Source organism: Podarcis cretensis (assembly GCF_951804945.1).
Source record: "Podarcis cretensis genome assembly, chromosome: 8".
NCBI classification, from domain to species: domain Eukaryota; kingdom Metazoa; phylum Chordata; class Lepidosauria; order Squamata; family Lacertidae; genus Podarcis; species Podarcis cretensis.
Window position 1 is genome coordinate 42890924 of NC_137177.1, and position 27188 is coordinate 42918111.

General features: G+C 42.2%; 1 protein-coding gene across 2 annotated transcripts in view; it reads left to right on the forward strand.

Annotated features, from left to right (window-relative positions):
- Window positions 1-26908, forward strand: part of SLC12A4 (solute carrier family 12 member 4) — a 63673-nt gene extending 36765 nt beyond the window's left edge. For both annotated transcript variants that reach the window (XM_079989325.1, XM_079989326.1), the window contains 20 exons: window positions 961-1015; window positions 1973-2103; window positions 3302-3543; window positions 4578-4792; window positions 6548-6712; window positions 6817-6915; window positions 8039-8096; window positions 8850-9024; window positions 9672-9790; window positions 11779-11877; window positions 12271-12390; window positions 14294-14398; window positions 15508-15676; window positions 16964-17159; window positions 17660-17829; window positions 19296-19427; window positions 19517-19624; window positions 21002-21186; window positions 23747-23880; window positions 25600-26908. In XM_079989325.1, the coding sequence (XP_079845451.1) occupies window positions 961-1015; window positions 1973-2103; window positions 3302-3543; window positions 4578-4792; window positions 6548-6712; window positions 6817-6915; window positions 8039-8096; window positions 8850-9024; window positions 9672-9790; window positions 11779-11877; window positions 12271-12390; window positions 14294-14398; window positions 15508-15676; window positions 16964-17159; window positions 17660-17829; window positions 19296-19427; window positions 19517-19624; window positions 21002-21186; window positions 23747-23880; window positions 25600-25691 (2769 nt within the window). In that variant the 3' untranslated portion in view covers window positions 25692-26908. The remainder of the gene's footprint in view (window positions 1-960; window positions 1016-1972; window positions 2104-3301; window positions 3544-4577; window positions 4793-6547; window positions 6713-6816; window positions 6916-8038; window positions 8097-8849; window positions 9025-9671; window positions 9791-11778; window positions 11878-12270; window positions 12391-14293; window positions 14399-15507; window positions 15677-16963; window positions 17160-17659; window positions 17830-19295; window positions 19428-19516; window positions 19625-21001; window positions 21187-23746; window positions 23881-25599) is intronic.
- The last annotated feature ends 280 nt before the right edge of the window (window positions 26909-27188 follow it).

The window sequence follows — 27188 nt, forward strand, 5'->3', positions numbered from 1 at the left end:
TTCTCTTCAAGATGCCTGCCTGCCTGCCTCCTTTTGCATAATAAGACTCCTTGCCCAATCATGTAATATCCGTATTATTTCCCAAAAGGTAGAAAACAGTGGGTGTTTAGTTGGGGGAATGTCTGCCCACTTACCTTGCTTGGGTACCTCAGTGCCTCAACCGACTTGGCCATTTATTTTGCTTGTGTGTCTCTCTTGTGCGACCCCTTTCCTTTTTGTCTTTCCCACTGTCTAAATTGCCAGAAGAGACTTGTCTTTCAGGGCACTATAGTTCACTGAGAGCACTATAAATCTAATACTTGGGCTACAGAACACAGAAAGGAGAACGATAATGACAAAAGTCTAGCACACTGCTGTCCACTACAAAAGCCTTGGGAAAAATAAAAACCTTGTAAAAGTTTGTGCATTATCTCCACTTTGTAATAGTGGCCAGGCAGCTGAAAGGCAACAAACCAAACCAGTGTGGAGTAGGGGTTAGAGTGCTGGACTAGGATTTGGGAGACCACAGTTCAAATCCTCACACATCCATGAAGGTGACCTTGGGCCAGTCACTATCTCTCGGTCTAACCTACCTCACAAGTTTGTTGTGAGAATAAAATTAGGAGATGGGGAGAAAGGTGTGTGCTACCTTGAGCTTCTTGGAGAAAAGGTGGGATATAAATGTAATAATAAATAAAATTAAAAAGTCCTCTTCACACCTTATTCACACGAAGAAGGAAAGAGAGTAGAGAGGGGCTTTGGGAATTCACCAAAACGTGTTGTGTTTTCAGACTTGGTGGTTTCTACCTTCATAGTGCAGCCTGTTGTGCTCTCAACCATTTGGTTAGTGATCAGGGATGATGGGAGTTGTAGTTCAAAATATCTGAAGAGCAACAGGTGGAGGAAGGGTAGCATAGTGGAGCAGCTGTAGTCTTCCTTGCAAAGGTTACTTGTAAACATCCATTTTTCCCCTATTCACAGACTATGCTGACAGCCATATCGATGAGTGCTATTGCAACAAATGGTGTTGTTCCAGGTACTGTGTAACTTAACCATTGTAGATGCTGTTTTAAACCACTTGGAATCCGTGTACCAAGTAGATGAGTACAGGAAGCATATATCCTTTCAAGCTTAATAGTTTGGCTTCTCTTGTACATTGATCCTGAATGTAATCTATAAGGTTTGGCCTCTGTTCATTGCACCAGTTTGCATGGAATTCACACTTAAGCCAAAATGAATGAGTATGCCTAGCACTCTCTGTCATGACATTCAGCAAGATGGAAAATTGGCTATGGTGATATCTTTTGCCTGGTTACGTTGTGAGCGAAAGGAAATGTAAGCTGTTAGGTTTGGCATGGTTTGGATGGCTGAATTCTCTTTTTCCTCCTTTCCCTTTTAACCGAATGAACTTGGTGCTAATAGATTTATACACTTTGCTGTACTGGGAATGCTGTTCTGCACTGGGGACATGTGTGCATATGCATGTGTACACACAATCCCAATGGTGACCGGTTGCTTCTAGAATCCCATGGGCCTGTTTTCATTTTTATGGAAAAGATCATTTCCCTTGTGGTTATGAAAGCAATATTTCAAATAAGAAGGCACTGCAGTTTGAGAGCTTTTTTTTTTTTTAGTTTGCATACTAACCTCTATTTTCTTTCCACTTCTTACACCAACTGGGGACCCAAGTTTGAGAAACATTTGCTTATGCCATAATAAATTTGTTAGTATTTCAGGTGCAAAATTTTCTGTTTGGGAAACGAAAGAGCAAAACTTATTTGAGCCAAGTTCTGAAACATTCTGTATTCACTGAGTTCATTTAACAGCAGAGCTATTGTTAGTTATAAAAATGATGCCTGTTTTCAATAAGCATAGAAAAAAATTGTACCTAATTTACATAAAGCAACTTTTTCTTCTGATTCTTCTTTTTGGACATCTAGCTTACAATTGCTCTTTGTGTAATCCTACAGAAAACATTTCTCTCTCTTTATAGCTGGCGGTTCATACTTCATGATCTCAAGATCATTGGGCCCTGAATTTGGTGGTGCAGTGGGACTGTGCTTTTACTTGGGGACAACATTCGCAGGCGCTATGTACATCCTTGGTGCCATTGAAATTTTACTAGTAAGTAGTGACAAATACATTTCAGGAAAAGATGAAACATATTAGAATTACAGTCAAATTTCATCTTACACAAGGGTTCAGTTCCAGGAGTTCACATGTAGACACAAAAATGCGTAAAGTCAGGACCCTCCAGAACTCCCCCCCCCACAGGGATTCTTACCCAGCTTTGAGGAGTCACAAGGGCTCTAGCCCTCCTGCCTCCTTAACAAAGCCCAGTGCCTTGCTTGCCTTGCTCACAGTTCCAGAGAGCCTTAAAATAATACCTTAAGAGTATTTCATCTACTTACCATATTTTTTGCTCTATAGGATGCACTTTTTCCCCTCCAAAAATTAAGGGGAAATGTGTGTGCGTCCTATGGAGCGAATGCAGGCTCCTTGGCTTCAGCGATAGCAACGCAAAGCCTCCGAAGCGCAGAGGGAGTGCTTCCTCTGCACTCCGGAGGCTTCGCATTGCTTTCGCTGAAGCCTGGAAAGCGAGAGTGCGCATCGACCCCTCTCGCTCCCCAGGCTTCAAGGATAGCTGCCTGAAGCCTTCGGAGTGCAGTGCAAGTTCCAGCTGCGCTCCGCAAGCTTCGGGTTCAGCAAAAGGAACCCGAAGAAATGGAAGGGGCTCCGTTTCTCCTGCCGCTTCACTGAAGGGGCACTGAGCAGAGAGGTTTTTTTTTGTTTTTTTCTTCTCCCCCTCTAAAGCAAGGTGCGTCCTATAGTCGGGTGTGTCCTATAGAGCGAAAAATATGATATTTATTAAATGTATATCCTGCTTTTTGAGAAATTATATTCACAATACAGATTTCACATCATCTAAAATTGTTTTGCTACGTTACGATATAAAAAATAAAGAATGAAAACAGAAGCAAAAACAATTCCATAAATTAAAGTAGTAAAGCAGCATTAAAATCCATGGACCCCCACAGCACAAAATCTGCAAGAGAGATTACTCTCTGAAAGCCACTGAGCAGAGTTAAGCCTTCAGAACTTCCTTAAACTTCGGAAGGCACCACTGTGAAGACTTATTACATGCTGGAATCTTGCAAAATTGATTAAAAATTGTTTGTTTGTTTGTTTATGATCATTGGCTACGCAAGACATAAATTTGGTTTAGTTTGAATATATGTTTTGCCAGGGATGTCCTGTTGAACCTAAGGACATCATAAATTGCTTTCTTTTTCTTGTGGACACTGTGTTCTAACTGTTTCAGACATACATTGCTCCTCAAGCGGCCATTTTCCATCCAACTGGGGCCCACGACACTTCCAACGCCACGCTGAATAACATGCGAGTGTATGGGACCTTGTTCCTCACATTCATGGCTGTGGTGGTCTTTGTAGGCGTGAAATATGTCAACAAATTTGCATCTCTGTTTTTGGCTTGTGTCATAATATCCATCTTGTCCATCTATGCTGGAGCAATCAAATCCATCTTTGAGCCACCCGTTTTTCCGTAAGTAAATGCCAACAACTGAAACAGAGTTGTTTGAAATCTCCTTACAATAGTGCTATCAATGAAAAGAAAAAAATCCTAGCTGTTGGGTTGGGAGATGGGGCTTCCCCCCCCCCCAAGCCCATACAGCTGGGTAAAGAGGGGAACCTGCATAAATTTATTTTTATCAAATGAAATACTGCCCCTTCCAATCCAGTCCACACATCTGAGAAATAAGGATGAAAATACAAATGTTGGCCCTCAATGGAGAGAGAAGTTTTCCCACCTCTAGATTAACTTTAAGGGGGGGGGGGGGAGAAATGCAAGTTTAGGGAAGGAACATAGGGAAGAGCAAGAGATAATGAGCATTTAAAAGAAAAGAAGACCTTTGGTGTCTTTTTAGAGCAAAGGAAAAGTGCAGAAAAGGGTCCTTCAAATGTTTAGGTTGCATTTTTCTCTGCATGGAAAGACTAAAATCCTTGAGGGTAGTTTTCTGTAGTATAAAAGAAAAAAAGATGACAGAGAAAAGAAATGGTAGTGTTTTGTAGAATTAATGTGCATTCCTAATACTTGCACTGATCAGCACAAGATTAATCAGTCAATCACCTACCTACTTCATATAACACAAACTGAATTTATGGAATTTGGTGTCATAAAGTATGCTGATGACCACTAGCTTAGATGAGTTTAAAGAAGATTAGGCAGAGTCATGGAGAATAAGGCTACAAATCATAATAGCTTTGTCAAAACTTAAGGTTCAGAGGTCACCAAATACTAGTTGCTGGGGAGCAATAGCCAGAAAGGGCTGGCTCCATCATGGCCGCCTCTTGGGCTTCCTGGGAGCATCTGATCGGTGACTGGGAAGCAGGATGCTTGAGGAGGTGGTAGACTTTTGGTCTGATCCAGCAAAGCTCTTGTTGTATTCCTACATTTTAAAAGTGATCTATTTTCTGCTGCTTTTTTATGGACTTCAGGGGAGAGGGTTTTTTTGTGGATTTGCAAGAAATCTATGAAGTGTATGTATAACAAATCTGCAAACCTTTGTGTGTTTCCAGAGTTTGCATGTTAGGCAACAGGACTCTTTCAAGGGACCAGTTTGATGTTTGTGCCAAAACTACAGTCGTTGGCAACGTCACTGTGCCCTCCCAGTTGACGGAACTCTTCTGCCCAGGCTTCAATATAACCTCTGGATTCTGTGATGAGTATTTCCAGTTCAACAATGTTACTGAGATTGTAGGGATTCCTGGAGCTGCTAGTGGCATTTTGAAAGGTAGAGGCAAAAATATTACCGTGTGATTCTCCACTGTTATTGGAACATGCCCAGTTCCAGTGCCCGGATATTATGCACCCTTGGCAAGGCTAACTACTTGCACTCCCCCCTCCCCAATTCTAACCTCAGTTTTCCAAAAACAGATGGTTTGTAGGAAAAATGGAAAGCCCAAAACCTAATTGCTAAATTTATTTTAAATTGCAATAAAAAGTTACGCAACAATCTTTGACAGTCTTTCTCAAATACAAAAGAAAATGTTTTAGCACACAAATTGTTTTAAATAATCTTGCGAATTCTGATGTTAAAATGTAAGTCTCTTCAAAGTTTCCATTCCAGGCACATCAAAATCTTTTCCTTTGCAAAATTTGTCACCAATTCCTCTAGGTCAAGTGCTGATGCTTGAGCTTGTTCAGTTGATATAGTTGCCAAGCCAACTAGCCTCTTTTGCAACATTGTTGAGCATATGTGAGTTTTTTATAAGTTTGAACTTTGAGAAACTGCATTCAAAATACAAAATAAAAGTGAAATATTATCAGAAACATATAAGATATAACAAAAAGGAATCCCTATAAAACTGTGCCATTCAGAGGTCAGTCATGCGCCCCTGTGAGATCTGTGCCCTAGGTGGCTGCCTAGTTGGCATAATGATGGCACTGGCACTGGTTATGAGCAAAGGCCTTGGTGAAGCACGTTTTGCATTCAGGAAGTCCCAGTGTCAATCCCCTAGCATTTATAGGAAAGGAAATACCCTATCTGAAACCCTGGAGAGCCACTGCCAGTTAGTGTGACACTACACTGAGTTAGATGGACTGGTGATCTGATTCTGCATAAGGCTGCTTCCTTCCTTTCTAATTATTTCTGTTTCTCAAGCAGTGTGCATTGTGCTTTACAAAGGCGCTTGCAACCTGAAATTCAACACAGGAGAGACTATGGAGGAATGGGGAAGGGAGAGTAAAAAGGGGAAGAAAGTGTGTTTCCTTCAGTTAAACATGCTTAGGTTTCATTAAAATAGTACAGAGGACTAAAGGGTATGGCAGAAGCTACACTGAAAATGTGGGCTTAAAATAGGAGCTTAAAGTCAGTGATGTGACACACCTGAATGTTTGCAGCACACTGCTTTGTACTTAGGATCAGGTACAGAATTAACCATCCTAAAAATATTCCTTCTTTTGGATTTAAAAAAGAAATTCTAGACACTAAATTCTTAACTGCTTAGCGTGTAGAAAGAGTTCTGAATGAGTTCTCCATTGGTCATAGTGTGGAGATATGGGGTCCTCCTGAGAAGCTCTTTGCTTTTCCTAGCTACAGAAGGAAAAACTATATGATTTATACAAGTTGTAGAACCCACTTGCTTTAGATGCAGAACCTGGGTAAGCTTGTGCCCGCCAGCCCGCCCCCCCCCCCGAGTCAATGTTAAATCATGACACGGTGTAATATGTCATGTGCTGTTGTTCATCTGAGGTTGTATTTACCTAATTTTAAGACCTGCTAAGGAACTGATGATTGTTATTATGTCTTCATATGTAAAACCACAGAATTCAAAGAGGGTGGTACACTTTTCCCCCCATGACTATGTGTGTATGAGAGAGGAGAGAGATACTCCTGAACAATAGGATACCTGATACGATATTTCTTGGACTTGCTAAAAAATAATCCTCTGGTAACATTTTCCTTGTGCCTAACAAAGAAAGTGGGCAGATGTTTCATTCAGTAAGTTATTTGTTCACTCTGTGCTCCTTTGCTCCCCCACCCCAGATAACATCTGGAGTAATTACTTGGAGAAAGGTGAGATTCTGGAGAAAGCTGGTCGCCCATCTGTTGATGTGGCTGGACATAAGAGCAACCTTCACCTTTACGTTTATGCAGACATAGCAACTTCCTTCACAGTGCTCGTTGGCATCTTCTTCCCATCAGTGACAGGTGAGAATACGGAGACGGGCAGATTTTTTATACCTCTGGGCACTTTGGAACTCTGTGTGTGGGAGAAGTGCTTCTCATTCCTACATTCTTGCTTTTCTTTTAAGGGATCATGGCTGGCTCAAACCGATCTGGAGACCTCAAAGATGCCCAGAAGTCTATTCCTGTTGGAACTATCCTAGCTATTATAACTACGTCTCTAGTCTGTATCCTTAAAAAAAAAAAAAAAAAAGATTGTGGTGGTTCTAATACATAAGCTGCCCCATACTAGGTCAAACTGTTTGTCCATTGTGATGTTGCTGCAGTTTTTTTGCAAGGGCCTGTCCTTAGGTTGTCCCTAAGGGTAGGCCCTCACAGATACTCCACTGGGTCCACACTTCCCTTAGGTTCCTGCTGCCACCACCAACTGACTTGGAGGAAGCAGTAGGACTCTCCCTTTGTATGCCCACTCAACCCCAGCTCTGCTTCACACTGGAGTGGTCCACTTCCTATTTAAGTGAGGAATCGAGTAACATTTTCTTATATAATAGTTTCCAATGTTTCAGGATTCTACACTAATACAGCTGCCTCTGGCCCTAGCTGTTATCCTAACACTGCATATTTGGACATCTATTATCCCTATGTTCCAACCTAACACTTATTTCCGTCTAAGTGTCATTTTAGTAACTGGTCCCATCTACAAGTCACTCCCCCCCCTTTTTTTTTAGACCAGGGATAGAGAACCTTTTTGGATTGTCAGGTCAGATCTTTATCTCACCCATCCAACCTGCAGGCCAATTTTGACACTTTTCAATCTTCTGGTGTCATTTTGATGCCAAGTGACTGATAGGTGGGTGGTCCCACTTGCACATTACAGTTGACTGGTGTGGGGGGGGGGGAGGGGTGCTTCGTCAGCATGTTCTCTGAAGGACATGCACTGGTGAAGTAGCATCCAGCAGGATTGAACCCTGCCCATCACCATGCCCATCAGTTAATGTCACCCAGTGACACGAACTGATAAACAGGTAGACGTAGATTTGAGGAAATAGATTCACAGGCCTAATTTGACATTCTGGTGGGCTGAGATTGACCCGCAGGCCAAAGGTTTCACACTTCTGATTTACTCATGCAGTGCAACATTATGCAGTTTGAGTGGCACTGGCCCATGCTGGCTGGGTGTGATGGGTGTGGGAGTCCAACAGCATCTAGAGGGCCACAGGTTCCCCACCCCAACTCTATAGGAATATATAAGGATTTTTATGGCAAGTATTATAGTTATAGGGATGTGTTGCGTCTTACCGACACTGTCAGAAATCAGGCTGGTTTCTTTAATGGAATGTGCACCTTCAGATTTCAGCTGTGTGCTGCTGTTTGGTGCTTGCATTGAAGGGGTTGTTCTTAGAGATAAGTAAGTAACCATTAAATTTCTGCTTTACTTTCATGTGTAAAACGATGTGGTCAAAATCATGGCTTTGCCTCTCATTTTTGCTGTGTGAAATTACCTTTCTCTTCAGCATATTGCAAAATGGCTGTGATCTCGCCATTTTTTTGTTTGTGATAAGTCATTGTTTGGCTTAGCATTGTGTGTTAACGGGGACACTGTCGTGGGAAGGGATTGCATGGCATCTGCAGTCAAAAATAACAGACATTTTGTAGCCAGCTACTTTTGCATCTGAAATTGCATCTCCAGTTAGAGATGTGAGCCACCAAGTCAAAGACCATCTTTGTATATCATTTTGTATATCCACACTGATCCCCCAGTTATTTTTGTGTCTCATCATTGAGTTAGGATCATTAAGCTATTTCAGTTTTAGGATCCGGGGCTATATCTGAAGTTTCCTGTGTACTTAAGAATCAGGTAGGGGTGGGTGTGGGTATGTTGAGGGCCATATGGTCCAACCCCCTGCTAGATGCAGGACATTCAAAGCTTGAAGGTCTCCAGCAGATGGCTGTCCAAATTCTACTTAAAGACCTATAGCAAGTAACTGTTGGTAACCATTTCATTATGCCCTAATATTTAAAGCATTAAATTTAAATTCCTTGCATGAACAGTAACTCATTTTGGGAACTAAATATTGAAATTTCCATGAGAAAATACTTTTCACCATTTAATGAAATCCAAGGCTTCTTTTCAATCGACTCGTTCCCATCTTTTCTGCAGATATGGTGATGCCGTGAACAGGAACTTAGTGGTGGGCACCCTTGCGTGGCCCTCGCCGTGGGTCATTGTGATAGGCTCGTTTTTCTCTACTTGTGGAGCGGGTTTGCAGAGCCTCACTGGTGCCCCGCGGCTGCTTCAAGCAATTGCCAAGGACAACATCATTCCTTTCTTATGGGTTGGTACATGTTGCGCCAAGCAAGTTCCTGGAAAAGAGGCTTATGAATCTGGGAGCTTGGTGTGCCCCCTGAGGCATAAATAGGGTCCTAACAGGAAGCTGACTCTTTGACTGAGAAAGCTAGATTCCATGTCTTTTAAGAAAGCAAGCTTTTACTCCTAATTAAAAATAAACCCAAGGAGGGAACTCTAGTGGGGTGGGGGTGAAGAACCTAGAGGGAAAATACTACTACTAATAATAAAATTATTAGTGAGCTTATGATAGTCATATATACTGAGCAGTGGAAAACTGGTAGCTATCAGAGAGCTAGCCTGTTTCAGGCATTCACTTTTGTTGTTGGAAGCTGCGCAGAGTGGCTGGGTAGAAATAAATTATTATTATTAATAATAATAATCTTATCTCTTGTGCATGTGAGGGCTCCCTACAGATGTTCTAATGAATGTTTTTTGGGTGGGGAAAGGCTGAGATGCCTCCCCTTGGAGCTGTAATACATATTTTGATTCTTCACAAATAAATGCCTGGAAAGTACTACACTCTCTCTCCCACCTGCCTCACTTCCAGCACAAGCTTTAGATGCTTTCTATAAACTGTTCAAAACTTAAATGAGGCACTGCAAACTCATTTTGTTCTGCAATCTCTTTTTACAGGTGTTTGGCCATGGGAAGGCAAATGGTGAGCCAACCTGGGCCCTTCTGCTCACTGCGCTGATCGCAGAACTTGGCATTCTTATCGCATCCCTTGACATGGTGGCCCCGATTCTTTCTATGTGAGTTTTACCCCCAGAAGTTTTACTGCCATAAGATAGGTTTTGTATTAGCAGCACTTAATAGAAGCAGACCAGCTGTGTTAAAGGTTTTTTCAAAACCAAATTTTAGTGGGGATGAAATTTGAAGACAAGGATCACAAAAGTCACTAAGACCTCCTGGTTCTTTGCTGTGGCTAATGGTTGTAACTTTTTTAATCCACTAAAATGCCCCTTGGAATGATACTGTGTCATAACTAGGGACATTATGGGGAATTAAAGATGGTAGCTGGTAGCTAGGAGGAGCCAGGAAGAAACACACCAGTGATTTTGCACCCTGTAGCCATGAACTAGCTGAAACTAGCTGAAAATCTGCTCCACACTTTGATTGCCTGTGAGTCTTGGTGAAGTAGGAGGTGCCATTATACTTCAGCTTTGCTTTTCCTCATAGACTTGTCTGCCCAGGAAACCTTGCATACCACAGGCAATTCTGGAAATTGTGCTAAAGTGCACAGTTGATTTTGTGGAGACTGCTGACCTGGCCCATTGAGCTATAGAGTTGTGTATGTACTAAGAGTGTACCCAGTAATACATGCTGGCTGTGCACTGCAGAGGAAGGTGGATAGTTATGAACAAGCTTATTTCAGAGAAAACAAGTTCCCAGGAACACAGTTTATGTGTCTTTTTGGAAAACTATTGCAGCATGAAACAGGATGGCAATTCTATGCTTCTCTGCTTTCAGCGGTCAGCTGTAGAATGTAAGCCTCCAGCGCCACTTAGTGGTGGCTCCAGTTTGTCACAGTTAAACAAAAGGATTGGGAGGTGTTCAGTTCAAGTTCAGGGGTAAAATGCCACGGAGCCCAGCTGCCATGGCAATTTATGGATCAATGAGGCCAAATCCAAGTTGAGAGAGTCAAACCCTGATGCTAGGTAGTTCAGGCCAGGATTGAACAATGTGCACAGGACAACAGGATCTGAATTTTCATCACTCAAATGCTTCTTCCTATTCTGGGTTAGGAAGCGACAACACTGATAATATTGTAGTCCAGGCCTGCACAGCTTATGACCTACAGTGCTGAACCAAACCCACCTGCCATGTATAGTGGCTTGTCAGCTGACAGGCAGCCTCATCTGATTTGCAGCACCAAGAATACCAGGGCAGGTGGCTTGATGTTTGGCTTGGTGGCTCACATGTTGTACAGGCCTGACTCTAATGGATGTCAGCATGTCACCAGGGATAAAAAAAAGTTCCACACGACATCCTTTCAACTCCTTCTAGGTGTAATAATATAAAACATTTTGATAGCACTTTCTAAGTGTCTGTAGTGTTTTGCATGTCTTGCAACATAGGTCAGTATCATAGATTCAGTAGGGGAGTAGAGGTGCAAATGAGAGAACAGTAGTCTGCCCTAAGGGCCACCTGTATAGGTGAGATTTGAAATTGGGAATTCCTGGCTTACACTTCTGGCCAGTGCAACAATACACATGTGCCAAGGCCTACAAATTCCCTTGAACTCTAGGGCTAGAGCTAGAGCTGGTAGCTGCCATATGTTGACTGGGCCAAGGCCTGGGTAATTAGGAGGGAGGGAGGGAGGGGGAGAGAGAGAGAGAGAGAGAGAGAGAGAGAGAGAGAGACTGTCTTTGATATAAATTTGTATCACTCTCTTCTCCCAGTGGGTTCAATTCAGGATTTTAGCTTTGGAACATGTGTGAGGGGTTGTCTAAGGCCATCCATACCCAAGAAAGAATTTGAACCTGGATATATCCAAATCGAAACCTCAAGACATGCGTATCCTACAGACTTACAACAGTACTGTATCACTAAAGTTTCTCCCTAAATATTGGAAATTTTAGAAATTTAAAAGCAATTTAAATTGGTTGTGTTAATTTAAAACCCCTCCATTTCCTCACACCGGTCTTCATTATGTTAGTTGTGAATTTTGTGCTTTGTTCTTTACAGTGGGCCCAGACCTAAGTGTGATGTGTTTTTCTCTGTTTCCTCCCTCAACTAGGTTTTTCTTGATGTGTTATTTGTTTGTCAACTTAGCCTGTGCGGTGCAAACACTCCTAAGAACTCCAAACTGGAGGCCCAGATTTAAGTACTACCACTGGTAAGTTGAGAAAGAGAGAGTGTGTCTCACAAGCTTATTCATATGTCCATTTGACCCCTCCTCATTAAGGGTTAGGGTACTTGAGAGTCTGTGAAAAGCTAAAAGCAGAAAGCTAAGAGTTTTGGAAATGCTTTTCAGCCCACCATTTACACACATGTGCCCTTTGCGTGATGACAACGCAACATCAGGTGATGATCTGCATGTGTGAATGAGCCATCACTGATACATAAACATTACAGATAAGAGTTCCAGGATCACCTCCAACACAGTCCTGTTCAGTGGAATCTGCACATTCAGCCTCCAGTCACCCAAGGGTAAAGAAATCAAGGAATGCCCATGCATGTTTGAACCAGCTCTAAATATGTGCTAACATTTGAGTTTTGTTTCCTTCAGGGCCTTGTCCTTTTTAGGCATGAGTATCTGCCTTGCGCTGATGTTCATCTCCTCCTGGTATTATGCTTTAGTGGCAATGCTCATTGCAGGCATGATTTACAAGTACATTGAATACCAGGGGTAAGTAGCTTCTGATCAAAATAACATGATAATGTGATTGCTGGGTGTGGGTGTATGAATGCACACAGAGCTATCCCTTTAACAGGAGCTATACCCTGGGAAGCCCTGAATTGGATCTTCCAAAGGATGCTTAATTCTGTCATTTAATTTCTGAATTGTTAAGGGTTGTGTCCAACAAAGTTGTTCTATTCACGCAAGGTTTTCTACTTGCACAACAGAGCTTCCCCCTCCCCCCAAAATCTGCTCCACAGGGACAGTTCTTGAACTAGTGGGAGCAGAGGAGAGGAAATATCATTGTGGAAGTCTTTGGGCAAACAAATAACTTTGGGCTTGTCCACACTTCTGCTTGTCCCAAGCCTAGAAAACTGAGTGGTTTTTCTCCTTGCCCTGTGCTTTCTAGGCATGGGTCCAAGGGGTTTTGTCTTTGCCCTGCTGCTTTCCCCTGGAAAACCTGCTCTTTAGTGTGAAATCAGAGCAAACGTCAATCCAGAGAAAAGCCAATTGATTTTTGCTCCGATTCAGCGATAAACAGTGGGTTACCCCTTGGGGAAACAGTGGGCAAGTGGAAGTGTGGATGAACCCACCCTTTGAAAGCACATAGTCCAGTGAATGTTCTAGAAATATCTACTGTTGCATTGTCCTCTCTAAGTGGTTCTAAACCTGGCCAGTGTTAGTATGGTAGGAAGGGGAGCATGTGGCCCTTCAAACATAGTGTTGAATTGCCACCACCTAGAAGTCATTGTCTGTGTGGCCAAACAGTAAGGAATACTCCCTGTTATATAGGGAGAACTCTGGGAACTTTATGTAAACTGTTCTATGATTTCCAAAGGAAGAGTGAGATACAAGGGTAACAAACGCATAGACTATCGAGGTCTAGCTAAGGAAGCCCAGCCAGATGGGCGGGGTATAAATAATAAATTATTATTAAATTATTATAGTCATGGGAAGTCCATTTATACTGTGAGACAACAAATAAGTGATCTAAATACAGTTTTTTCTGGAAAAGGAGTCGTGCCCTAAGTTGGCTTAATTTTGAAGCGTTAGGAGGAGATTGGAGCTTTTGGGGCCTTTGGATTTGGAGGAATTTTGAAACAAGATTTGGAATGCTTTATGGATCCTAGTTTTAACTATGGAAATCTGGCTGTCCTGTCAAGAAGGAATAAAGGCATTGTTGGGATGGAGCTCCCCCGAGATCTGCTTTGTAGCACTAAAAATTATGAAGAAGATCGGCAGAAGGGACGTGAAGAAGAGTTAAGAGCCTTGGATATAAGATCTCCAGGTTGATGGACTGTTTGGAGTTGACAGAAGGGACGGCAGAGGCCGAGACCAGGGAGAGGAGACAGTGGAAGAAGATTGGGAATTTAAAGTTTATATTTGGAAATTTTGCAAAAATTTAATGAGGGAGAGAAAAATCGTGGAATGAAATTTTTATGACCCTAGTGGAAATGTTTTAAGAGTTTAAGTTCAAATAGATATATTAATTTTAAGGAGAAATAAGATTAAAAAAAAAAGCGAAAACGAATTGTTAATTGGCGAAAGAAGAGAATGCAAAATTACAGTACATTAAGATAGATTATAAGGACAAAATAAAGAGGGAAAGGATTTGCTGAAATATTTAACTGAATTAGAATACAAAAAAGGGAGGTGGGAGGAGGTCAAGGAAACAAGCAAATGAAAGATACATTATTTGAAGGTTTGATGTGTTTCTTGCTTTTGTTTTTCCTTTTTTCTTAATCTTTTTTTTTCTTTTTTTATTTGTATGGTATTCTTTTTTTAATGTGATACATTGTTTTGTTTTTTGTTTAATTTGGTGTTTTTTTGTTTTATCTGTAACCTTTAAAACCTCAGTAAATTTTATTTTTTTAAAAATAAGTTGGCTTAATTTTGAAATTGTGCTTTACAGGGCGGAGAAGGAATGGGGTGATGGGATCCGGGGCCTGTCTCTAAGTGCTGCCCGATATGCTCTGCTGAGATTGGAAGAAGGGCCCCCACACACCAAGAACTGGAGGTGACTTCTTGTTGTTTCTTCCCAGTTAATGAAATGGAGAGTTGAGTTTTCCCCAGATTCTGAACTTGCATGAAATCAAAATAATGCTTATTTTGCAAGCCCCTTGATGCAGGACTTTTTACTTACTTTAAAAAACATGTGTGGAAGAGGCTCTTATGTGCAGATTCTTCCCCCCAAATACAAAAATGCTGGAAGATTGTCTGCAGAGAACTAGTAGGAGCCAAAATGAAGACAACCATAATGAAGCATTTCAGCAATGCACAGTTTTAAGCTATGAACCTCTTGCCTTGGATATTGTAATTTTCACATAAGGTTCTGTTGCTTCTTCCATCTCCTGCCATGTCACCATATCTAATGTCCTTCTTGGGTTTATGCAACTAAAGATCACACCCTCGTGCACACCCTCCACTCCTCCAAGGCTACTTATTGCAGGGAAAGAGTTATAATGAGAGAGGTATAGCAATTAGCCAGTGTTGAGCAATGCTTAAAGTGTTGGACTAGGACCTGGCAGCCATTCATGAATGAAGCTCACTGGGTGACCTTGGGCCTAGCCATCCTCACAGGATTGTTAGAAGACTAAATAGGGAGCAAGTAGCCATATACGCCACACTGAGCTCCTTGGAGAGAGGAAGAAGAAACAAATGGTGTTGGAACTGTCTTTCAGACAAGTTTTTCTGCTGTTACCGAGCTTCTCATGAAGGATTGCCTCAGCATTCTAGGAACACTAATATGAAAAGCCCTGTCATAAATCAAATTGTTACATACTTTCTGGCTGTATGGTCCTCTTTTATAGAAATGTCACACATGTTGCACAAATAAATATGATGATCCAGCTGTCTCCCATCCTCCACCCCAGTCAGCCCCTCGAAAGTCTGGGTGGGTAGCTTTATTTAGTATGCAGTCTTCAGCCTGTTTGGCTTAGATTTAGATGTGAACTTCTCATGTGAACTGAATTTTTGATGAGCCAGTCTCCTGGTGAAAGCTGTCTGAATATATAAAAGCCAGTTGGTGAAATAGCTCTTCAATGCTCCCAAGCCAGAGTGCTCCTTAAGAGCTGCTTAATATTCAAAAACCTGGCCCTAAAACCGTTTCTTTCCCTCTCTTTTCAGACCGCAGCTGCTGGTGCTTCTGAAACTGGACGAAGATTTGCATGTGAAATACCCCAGACTGTTGACGTTTGCTTCTCAGCTGAAAGCCGGCAAGGGACTGACCATCATTGGAACAGCGATACAAGGCAACTTCCTGGAGAGCTATGGAGAAGCACAGGCGGCTGAACAGGTGGGCGGGGGGGTGGTGGGAGGCTAAACACAAAGTGTAAGTATCATGGAGCATTTGGCAAGAAAGTTTATATGGCTTTCTAAGGCCTGAGGCTCCATCCAGAAAAAGCCTCTTGGCAGGCAAGCAAATCGTTTTCTAGCCAATAATGTTTTCAGTTTTTTCTAAGGCTACAGCTGAACCAAAGACTAAAGAATGTCTGAGTGCAGTGCAGTGTTGTTTTGTTTTGTTTATTCAAGGCTTTTTTTTCCAGCAAAGGCTGTGTCCTTCATACTAAATTTTTTTTTTAATTCTCTACCAAAAAAGTGAAATTGTGTTGTGTCAATGAGACTTGTTTCTGGGTTCCATTTAGAGTTCTGGTCTTGAACTTTATGGCTTGAGATCAGGGCCTTTAAGTTTGCTTGTCAGTACAGACTGACCATTTGCATGCATTTGACTGGCGTGTGACTGCCCAAGCATGTGCCATTTTTGGCTCCGAAAGGGTGTGGGGCAGGGGCGGGGTGAGCCTACACATGCAATTACCTGATGCAACCCCTGCACAAACCGGGAGTTGCTTATACACTAATATTTTAATCAGGGACCTTTTCCTGGGTTTCTCTGCCATCTTGAGTTATGGTGAGAGGTTGCTGAGGAAAGAGCTTTCTCAGTGGTGGCAGCCGTTATGGAATGCTCTACCTAGGAAGGCTGGTCTGACATCATTTTGGTTCTAAGGCAAGACTTATTTTTTCCCCAGACCTTTAAAGTTAACTTTATCTGTTTTGTCTTTGCTGGTGTGCATGTGTTATGCTGCTCTACATATTTTTTCATGTATTTTTGTAAGTTTTTTTCATTTGTTTTCTTGTGTGTTGAAATTTCATAATCTGCCCTGGGAATGTGAGAGGAGGAGAATAATAAAGAAACAATAATTTAAATGCATACACTTAAAAGTTATGCAGATGTATCGTACTGTGCAGTTTTTTGTTATTTGCAAAATTTATGCTGTATATTCTCTCTTTGTCATCAATTTTATTCCATTTTTGTTAGTTGTAAGTAGAGAGCAGACACAGACACTATTTTTCCAACCTTCAGAAATCTTGCACAGGCATCCCTCTATTTCAGCCAACATGGCCACATATATAAATCTATTTCTTGGAAATCCCTGTACTAATTATTCTTTTGGTAAGGAGGAACCTCCCATAAATACAAGTCAACATGCGCAAGTGGAGAAATCTGTTTGCATGTTCTAATGTTTTTTAATTGCCCCATGACCTCTTAATGGGAGACATCTTAATCCTGTTGGCTGTCTTACAGACAATCAAGAATATGATCGAGATTGAGAAGGTGAAAGGATTTTGCCAAGTCGTTGTAGCTAATAAAGTCCGGGATGGCATTTCCCACTTGATACAGTCGTGCGGATTGGGAGGCATGAAGCATAACACAGTGGTCCTGGGGTGGCCATATGGCTGGAGGCAAAGTGAAGACTCAAGAGCCTGGAAAACCTTTATAGGCAAGTTCTTAGGATGTTGGTTGGTGTTCTTGCTCTTGATGTGTGAAAAATGCTGTAAAATTGGTTCCTCATAGTAGAAAGCCCAATTTGGGGTGGAATGGTGTGTTGCCAAAAAAGAAATCTGCCTCTGGAGTGGTAGCATCACTTTGAATTCCCCCTTCCCCATTTATTGCAGCTGGTGTTGACTTTCACCATGCTTTGGTGCCATTGTGTGTATCTCTGCCTGTGCTTTGCATCAGTAGTGGCCGCTATCCATTGGATCTGGTAGGGTGGAAGGCAGAGTGGCCAACATTAGGTGGAGCCACAGCCGATGAGAGGCTGAGCCAACTGTCTCTAGTTTTCCTTCCATCCTCCTCCCTGTTGAGTTCTACAAGAGCAGCACTGGGACTAAGGGGGAGGAAGAGGACAGCCAAAGCCACCCACTAGTAGCAAGGCAGGTTAGTGGCGCACAATCCTCTTTGCTTTGTATTACAATGCATCTTTATTCCTTTTGCCTCCAGACACTGTACGCTGTACAACTGCAGCCCACCTTGCCTTGCTGGTGCCCAAAAACGTTTCCTTCTACCCTGGCAATCATGAGCGTTACAATGAAGGGAACATCGACGTCTGGTGGATTGTGCATGATGGAGGCATGCTGATGCTGCTTCCTTTTCTGCTCAAACAGCATAAAGTAAGAGTGCCAGGAGCTAGATGGACAGGTTGGGCTCACCCATTTGCTTGTGTATGTCAATCCAAGCTGTGGAATACTAGCCACGTTCACGCCATACATTTAAAAAGTTACGAGCCCCCAAATAATTTTGGGAGCTGTCGTCTGTTAAGGGTGCTAACAGTTCCCCTCCCAGAGCTACAGTTCTTCCGAGTTCCCTGTGAAGAGGGATTGATAGTGAAACCACTTCCAGGAATTATAGCTCTAGCAGTGGAATGGTGGCTCCTAACAATTCTCATCCACCCTTCCAGAATTTTTTGGAGGAAGCTGTGACTGTTTAAGGTGTTTTCCTAGCACTTTAAATGTATGATGCGGATGTGACCACTAGCTTATTATTTTGTATAACTGGCTCTGCCTGAAAGCACCCAAGCAATCTACAAGGTTTTTAAAAGAGAGTACATATCCGAAAACCATTTTAGAAAAATGCTCAACAAAATATAGTGAAAACCATATATAAATCAACAGAAGCAGTAGCCTTTGAAACAAGCAACATTTGAAGAGTAATCTTGGCAGTCGGTCCATATGGTTGAAATTTACGTAGCTTCATTTGTAGGTGCTGCTCTAAGAGCTGACAGTCGCATGAAACAGGAAGTTACACAGAAAGTCCCTCCAAGAAGAGGAACTCTTTCTGCTGAGGTCTCAAACTGCCATTGCTATTTTGGCATGACTGTTGCAGCAGCTTTTGGGAAGGAGACAAACAACCTCAGCTGGTGATTTGGAGGTGCCTGGTGCTCCGATTAGGAGCGCCAAATGTTGACAATCACCTGCTTTTTAGTTCATGTAATGCAGCACTTCTCAACCTGGTGTTTTGGGCTACAGTTCCCATCAGCCCCATCCTGGCGTAACATGTCATGCACACTATTTTCCTATCTCAGTGTCAGAATATAGGTAGCTGTTTGAATACCAAGTCAGGTCATTGGTTGCTCTAGCTCACTATTTTCTACTACTAAGGTTGGCTTCGACTCTTGAGTTCTAGGAAGGAGCTTTCCGCAGCCCTGTCTGGAGATACCTGTGACTTTTTGCATGCAAGGCATGTGCTGTACAACTAAGCTTACAGCCCTTCACACATTTATACACAACTATGTAACTTAGGAACACAGGGAGCTCCTTATATAAATCAGACCATTGGTCCACCTAGCTTTGTATTGTTGATGCAGGCTGATAGTGGCTCTCCAGGGTTTCAGGCAGGTGGGTCTGCCAGCCCTACCTGGAGTTGCCAAGAATTGAACCTGGGGTGTGTGGTGTGCAAAGCAGATTGGGTATCACTGAACTATGGCCCTTTCCCTTGCATTTATAAAACTTAAAAGAGCAGTTTTTTCGTTTTGTCTTTTTAAAGGTTTGTGCAGCCTTGCATACTACCAGGTTCTACAGGCTCTGCATACATGTTCGAAAGTTTTGAGAAGATACATATATATTTTCTGCTTCTACAGGTTTGGCGAAAATGTAAAATGAGAATTTTCACTGTAGCTCAGATGGATGACAACAGCATCCAGATGAAGAAAGACCTGGCCACCTTCCTCTACCACCTCCGAATAGAGGCTGAAGTAGAAGTAGTGGAAATGGTAATGAGGTTTATCTTGTTCTGTGGTCGATCGGGGTTTGGGACAAAGCATTGTGTGTAGCTATAAAACTGTCGCTCTTGTTTTCGTAGCAAAACAGCGATATCTCCGCCTACACTTACGAACGGACTCTGATGATGGAGCAGAGATCTCAGATGCTGAGGCAGATGAGATTGACCAAAACAGAAAGAGAAAGAGAGGTATGTTTTGCTTTAGTATCAAATCATGTAAAGTGTTGATGAAAGTGTCCCAAAATCTGCAGATGCCTCTTTCACCATTTCTTCTCTAATTGCCATGTTCACCGTATTGGAAAAAAGGGTTATTTTAAAAAATGCTATTCTGGGAAACTTCACTTGGGAGGTTGGGCCATAAATGAGATGCCACCACTGTCCAGTTGCCACCCATCCCACCTCAGACAATGGGGAATCAGGAAGTGATTGCTTTAAGATATGCGTTTCACATTCCCCCCCCCCATTGGAATTGGGCACATGTATTGAGATGAGGTTTGCACTTAAAACCTAGTCTTTTGTGCCCAAACACCTGCAACAAGTTTCACTCCTACACCTCGGTTTTCAGTGGTGCTCTCATGTTTCTAAATGCAAGTGAAGGTTTTGCCAAAACAAAATCCTTGTATAAGCCCACAAATGTTTTTACTTGTCATTGTGCCCACATATACCTTTGGTAGCTTGAAAGAGGAGAGGTTGGCAACATCATTAGGAACGGGACTAAAAATGAGAACTGCCAATTGCATATCAGCCAGTATCATAATGCCTTTATACAAATTGATGATGTAGCTGCCCTCAGAATACAGTGTACAATTCTGATCCTCACATCTAAAAAAGGGTATTGGTAGAGATGAGGAAAAGAGCAGCGCAAATGATCAAGGAGCTGGATCGGTTCCTCTGTGAAGAAAGATTGCAACCTTTGGGGCTATTGAGAGTGTGGGAACATGACTGGTGTATAAAATTATGTCTAAAACCTGCTGTATGTTACCTCCAGTGCTTCTGAATACCAGTTGCTAGGAACAACTGCGGGAGAGAGCTTATTTGCTCTAGCCCTCCTTGTGTGCTTTCCATAGGCATCTGTTTAGGGAAGTGGTCTGTTCCAATAGAGCTCTTTTTTTCTTCTGCCTGCTTGGTCACTTGGAAGCACAGCCTTGACCTGCAAAAGCTGGCCTTACCAGGGGCTGTTTACAAGCCTGCTGCAAATGTTGTTGCATTTGCAAGGCCATAGCAAAGCTTGGATTGTGGGAAATGTGGTAGCCTCCCGTCCCCTTAATGAAATCCATGTGACCTACACACACACACACACACACACACACACACACACTTTTAGCAGAATCCTAGCCCTTCTGTAAGCTTCAAAAACAGCAGTTGAGAGAGCAATCTCCCCTGTAATTTGAGGTCTGGGCCACAGTTGCATTGATAGCTCTTTGCCTTCTTGTGCTGTACCAAGACATTTCAAAATCTCTTTCCTCCTCAATCATTTCCAGCTGCTGACTCTCAAAAAGCATTAAGTAGAAGAGCCATAGACTATTGACTTCTGAAAACAATAAACCTGCATGTTTATTCTTCCAGGCTCAGCTGGTGAAGGACAGGCACTCTATCATAAGGTTAGAAAGCCTGTACTCCGATGAGGAAGATGAAGGGGAAGCAGTCCCAGAAAGGATCCAGATGACATGGACAAAGGAGAAATGCGACTTTGATAAGCGAATCCGTAACAATGCAGTGGAGAACTTCAGAGAGCTCATCAGTATTAAACCGTAAGTGTAGAGGTTCCTTCTGAGCCAGGATATCCTCACCTTAATCCATGTCTGTAGCATTGTTGGGGGCTTAGGCTTTATATTTTGCCTTTTGGTTTGGCAGCACAAGAGCGAAGTATTTGAAATGGTGTTTCTTCCACAAAGGTGGGATGGACTATGCTGGCATCGGGAGGCCAGGAATGCATACAGCAGTACATGCCTCTTTGGTAATGCACTAGTTATCTTAAAGTGTGGCTCATTTGCATGCTGAGAGCATTGATAGCAGAGTGGGGTTGTGAGATTCTCATATTGCTATGGGCCTTGTGATGTCAGACTGGAGGCAAAGATAAGGAGTGGTGTAGGAGCTGAGGGAGGAAAATGCAGGGAGGGACTTGAAGGTTGCTGGATAATGTGTGTGAAGGACATCATGTGATCTGGTCCACACGTCACATTAAGCCATCATTAAAATAAATCATGGTTTCATGGGAGCAAGCAGCGTGCTGTGCATTCATCTGAAATCTTGGGCACCAAGCTCATCCCCTACTGCCATATAACAAACTATGGTCTGACTTATCATGTCATCCAAACCCTGTCTTGTGATTTGTTTCTTTGCAGCCAAGCAACCAAGCAAAAACCAAGGTTTGTTTTGAGAGAAGCCAACCACAAGTCTGGGTTTGGATGGCATAACAAATCCAACTGTGGCTTCCTTCTCAGCAGGGGCAGCAGCACCAAGAGTTGGGGGAGTAAAGCACCCTCAGTTAAATCTTGAGCACACTGCTCATCCACATCAAACCATCATTTGTTTTAACTGGTTTAATGTGCCTTGAGAACCAGGTCACTATGGTCATGATTGTGCTTTGCAATAAGCCAGGGTATCTTGATTACTGTGATTTATTGTTCTGGTCTTAAGGCCAGACTAAAATGTTTTCTCTTTTTGTGTCCAAGACAATTGGCTTTTTTCTGTTTATGCTAACATTAATTTTATCATTACGGTTTGCTTTCATGCTGTCAGTGAATGGGAAAATCTGTAAGTTTGCTTGTTTTGAATAATCTAAATCTATATCCTCCTCTTAGGTCCAAGCTAGATGTGATGGTGGCAGTTGCATAGGCAGGAGGTGTAGATTTGGGGTCGTATTTTAACAGCAAATGGTGTGCCTCCCCTAAGTTTCTCAGAAGGGGACGGGAGAAAAGGTTTTTTAAAGACTCTGATGGGTCATACCAAAACCCTTAAAGGTAAAGGTAAAGGGACCCCTGGCCATTTGGTCCAGTCGTGACAGACTCTGGGGTTGTGGCACTCATCTCGCTTTATTGGCCGAGGAAGCCGGCGTACAGCTTCCGGGTCATGTGGCCAGCATGACTAAGCCGCTTCCAGAGCAGCGCAGGAAAACGCTGTTTACCTTCCCACCGGAGTGGTACCTATTTATCTACTTGCACTTTGATGTGCTTTCGAACTGCTAGGTTGGCAGGAGCAGGGACCGGGCAACAGAAGCTCACCCTGCCGCTGGGATTCGAACCGCCGACCTTCTGATCGGCAAGTCCTGGGCTCTGTTGTTTAACCCACAGCGCCCCCCCCCCCTGCGTCCCACCAAAGCCATTAGGTGTGCTTAAAGTAGCTCTTGGATGGGAAGCAAAGACTGTCAGTAGCTGCTAGACATGATTAACTGGTCTGATCCAGGAGAAGTCATATGTTCTTACTTACAAGAAATGGGAAATTAAAGTAAAAGAAAAGAAAAAAAATAAAGTAAATTAAATTAAGAAATTAGAGTAAAAGTAAAGGCATTTACTAGCTTCATTGGAGTTGAAACTGATCATTAGGCTGGTTGATGGGCAATAGTTGTGAATGCCCAAAGGAGCAGATTGAACTTCTTGTGGGTCAGAGAAAGACTGCAGATGTTGCATGACTTGGTGTATTGATATTTGGCAATTGTTTTATTAGCATCCTGGTTGGATGGTGGAATGCGACAGCAAATGCATCCTGTTTTAGTCAAAACGAGCCCCCCTTTCTATCCCATTCCTTTTGGTCCTCAATGTGCCAAAAGAAATGCAACATCCTAAACCTTTTTCTTTGGTTCTCCTTCCGTCCCATGTCAAAGTGCTTGTAATTCCGGTTAACTGCCCACTTGAGGATTTCCTGTTCACTCAGTTTTACTCTGTACCTTGATTTGTTCTTGGGTTGCTTTTTCTCCAGGAGATTGAGATAGGAAATCATGTAATGGCATTAGCTTTTCACTTAGTTACAGCTCTTCCTATATGGCCCTTACAGGATGTATAAAAAGGGCCAATGCAAAAATGGGGAAATTTCATATTTTATTCAATGAGATATGAAGTGACAGAATTGCATTTTGATAACCTTATATGTGTGGCGTTTGCTGATATAACCTACCAAAAACAGAAGCAGAATGGGGACATGGGGTGCACACACCAGCATTTCAAGATTTTGGCAGTCTTTGAGAGCCTACCTTTTTAGTGAGAGGGAACTAAAGTTTTTGAAACATTCCATGTTGGCGATGCTTTTCATTAGTACTCTTAAGCCTGCAATTGCTGACTTCTAACACCACTTGTAATTGTGACCTTTCAACAGAAACCAGTCAAATGTCCGGAGGATGCACACTGCTGTGAAGCTGAACGAAGTCATTGTAAACCGATCCCATGATGCACGACTTGTTCTTCTCAACATGCCTGGCCCTCCCAAGAACACTGATGGAGATGAAAACTGTATCCTTTTTCATGGCAATTTAATGACCCCATGTAAAACACACAGAAGCAAACAAACTCGAAAGAGGCTTTGCAGTTGGATTCATCTGAGGATTAATGGATTCATCTGAGGATGAATATTATTATTATTAATAATACTATAATAATAAACTCATTATCCATCCTTCACTCTAAGGTCCAAGAACAAGTTACAACAGTTTTAAATACAGCATTAAAACCATCTTTTTTAACTATTTTTTTAAAAAAAATAAGGTGGGTCCATATATATATATACACACACACACACACTCACACTCGTACCTTGGAAGTCAAACAGAATCCGTTCTGGAAGTCCGTTTGACTTCCAAAATGTTCGGAAACCTAAGCGCGGCTTCTGATTGGCTGCAGGAAGCTCTGGAAGCCCATTGGACGTTCTGCTTCCAAAAATAGTTCACAAACCAGAACAGTCACTTCCAGGTTTGTGGCGTTTGGGAGCCAAAATGTTCAAGAATTTAGCTATTCGAAAACTGCAGGGATAAAGAGGTGGTACTTAAGCATTTACCAAAAACTGTATAATGAAGTTGCCAGATGCAGCTCTGTGAGGAGTTCCACAATTTAGGAGCTGCCTCCTGGGCCGCCGCCCCAAGCTTCTGAGGGCAGAGGAAGAGGGCCCATCCGTTGATCTTAGCACCCAGGAAGGCCTGTAGGGAAGGAGGTGGTCTTTCAGATATTTGGGCCCTCAGTTGATTAGGACTTTAAACGCAAAAATGAGGAATTCGAATTGAGTCCAGAAACAAACTGGCAACCAATGCAGCTGATTTAGAACACTGGTTATATGTGATCTAAATGGAACCACAGCCAGTAATTTGGCCATTGCATTTGGGGCCAAGTTTCCAAGTCATCTTCAAGGGCAGCCCCATGTAGAGTACATTGCAGTAATCCAATCAATGTTATATACAGTAGACAAATCATTTCTGTTCAAAAGGAGTCGTAGCTGGTGAACCAGCCAGAGCTGAAAAAAGGCACTTGTAGCCAGAGGTCGTCTGAGCATCCAGGAGAGAGACTGCTTGGCTAAGAGGAACATTGCAGGCTTTCTGCTATTTGTTTATGGCCTGGGCCCCAGGTAAGCTCATCTTCCTTTTGACACTTCACTCAACTGGTGCTGATCCCAAGCACCTTTGGAGCTTGTTAGTTAGCTGTGTCTTTGTTTTATTCCTGCATTGCAGAGAGTTGGGACAGATGAACCTTGGGGTCCCTTCCAACTCTACAGTTATTTTTTTGTTTGTTTGTTTGTTTTGCTGTGTGTGTGCGTGGTGCTCACCTGTTAGTTTTAGGTTCTATTTTGTTGTTGTGCGCATCATGATATAAAAACAATCTGTATCACTTTGTGTATTCTTAAATTGAAAGTGGGAAAGTAAAGGCTATCATGATACTAAAATACAGTTCTGTTTCTACCCAAAGGGACCTGAGTTTCCAGGTAGAGATTTTTCTCAAACATTTGCAAATTATAGTAGTAATGCATCATTCAGCTCTTTGAAGTCCCATTGGCCTTAGTGAAAGAATTCAACTCTCTGTGAGGGTTAATCTCTATTTGAATTGTGCCCCTTGAGTTACATTTGTTCCAAAGAGATTTCAGATTGTTTTAAGTGTGCATGAAGGCTATTTACTTGGTATAGAACTCTATAATGGCTTTTCATGTCAATCTGTAGAGGTTTCTTGCCTTGACTTCAGCTGACCCAGATATGGAATTTCTTGAGGTCTTGACCGAAGGCTTGGAGCGAGTGTTACTTGTCAGAGGTGGTGGCCGGGAAGTCATCACCATCTACTCTTGATCCAAACAGAACAGCACCTGACACCATTTTACCCTTTATGATAAAAGGACATTCCGGTTCTTGATGGAAAATGGGGCTTTTCTTTTTCTCTGCCTCTATCTGAACTATTCTCTTCCCCGAAAAGCATACACAAATCACTGTATGTCTATAATGCATGTTCCACTGCATTATTCCAGTTCCAACATACATATCTGTTGGGGTGTGATTGTATTGTACCATTCTGCTTAGGGACACATTTAATCATGACTCTGATGTAGCTCTGCTTCTGCTTTCATATTCTGGCAGACGTTTGTACAGTTCTGATACCGAACCTTCTTTTTTTTAAGGAAATAAAAGTACAGAATTTTTAGTAACTGAATGTAATATATTAGAACTGAGCTCTGTTATCAGGTAGGAATATTTTAAACAAATACTTTACCGTAGGGTATAGAGGGGGCACTTTGCAGGGCAGCTAGTTTCTGCTGCTGCTGATCCTCTGTAACTTGTAAGTAACAGGGGGGGAAGTATCCTAACCAGCACTGTCTAAATCATTGGTGGCTAAGCTGTGGCCTTCCAAATGTTTTTGGACTATCTTCAGCCCTAGCCAGCTTGGCCCAAGACGATGGAAGTTGTCTAACAATAAATTAGCCATCCCTTTTTTAAAATATGCACAATTTTTGTAAACTCAGCTCCAAATTTGTGTTGAATAAAGAAATACATTTTGAGAAACATTTTAAATTATGAAAATTATGTACGTAGATTGCTTCAATATGCAAGAGACTTATAGGTCTCTTGATTGAAAATGACCCTGTCTTCCCCCTTATTTATTTTTTCTATTTATTTGTTAGAAACATGGCAGTAAGAAAGCAGCCAGTGTAGACTAATGATTGTCGTCTGCTGCCTGCAGGCCATTTTTAGCTGGAGCAGTCTGTTATAAATGCATAGCTAGATGTTTTAATAGTTTATTTAAATAAATTAGATCAAAATCCATGTGTAGCTCTGCTGTTTCAAATAGTTGCAGGCTACTATGCTGTAAATGGGTAGATTATACTTGTCCAAGAATGTCAGTGCACCCTTTGGGTGGCATACTGGTCACAGATTGAGGGTTGATGGGAGGGGGGAGAGGAAAGCTTTTTATAACCAGGAAGTCTAAAGGTTTTTTTTATCGCACCCATTAAGTTGTATTTACTGTACAGGAGGTCTGTATTTTTTTCAAATAAAATATTGCATTCATTTTAGCCAATGTCATCTATCCTGGGAGGAGTACCATTCTTCTGTATGCACTTTGACTCACCAGCCTTCCAAAACATCGCTACAGAACACACTTGTACACAATTGCCTGTATTGTTGATGCCCAAATCCAGATGCGGAGTGCCACTAGTCTACACTAGGGGGCAGGGAACCACTGTTACTGGAGAACCAAAACCAAGTGATCACTTTGACATGTGAGTGGCCCTACCCATCTGTCAATCGGCAGGCATTAGGCACCTCTCAAGCCGTGGTTTGAATTGAGTGCCT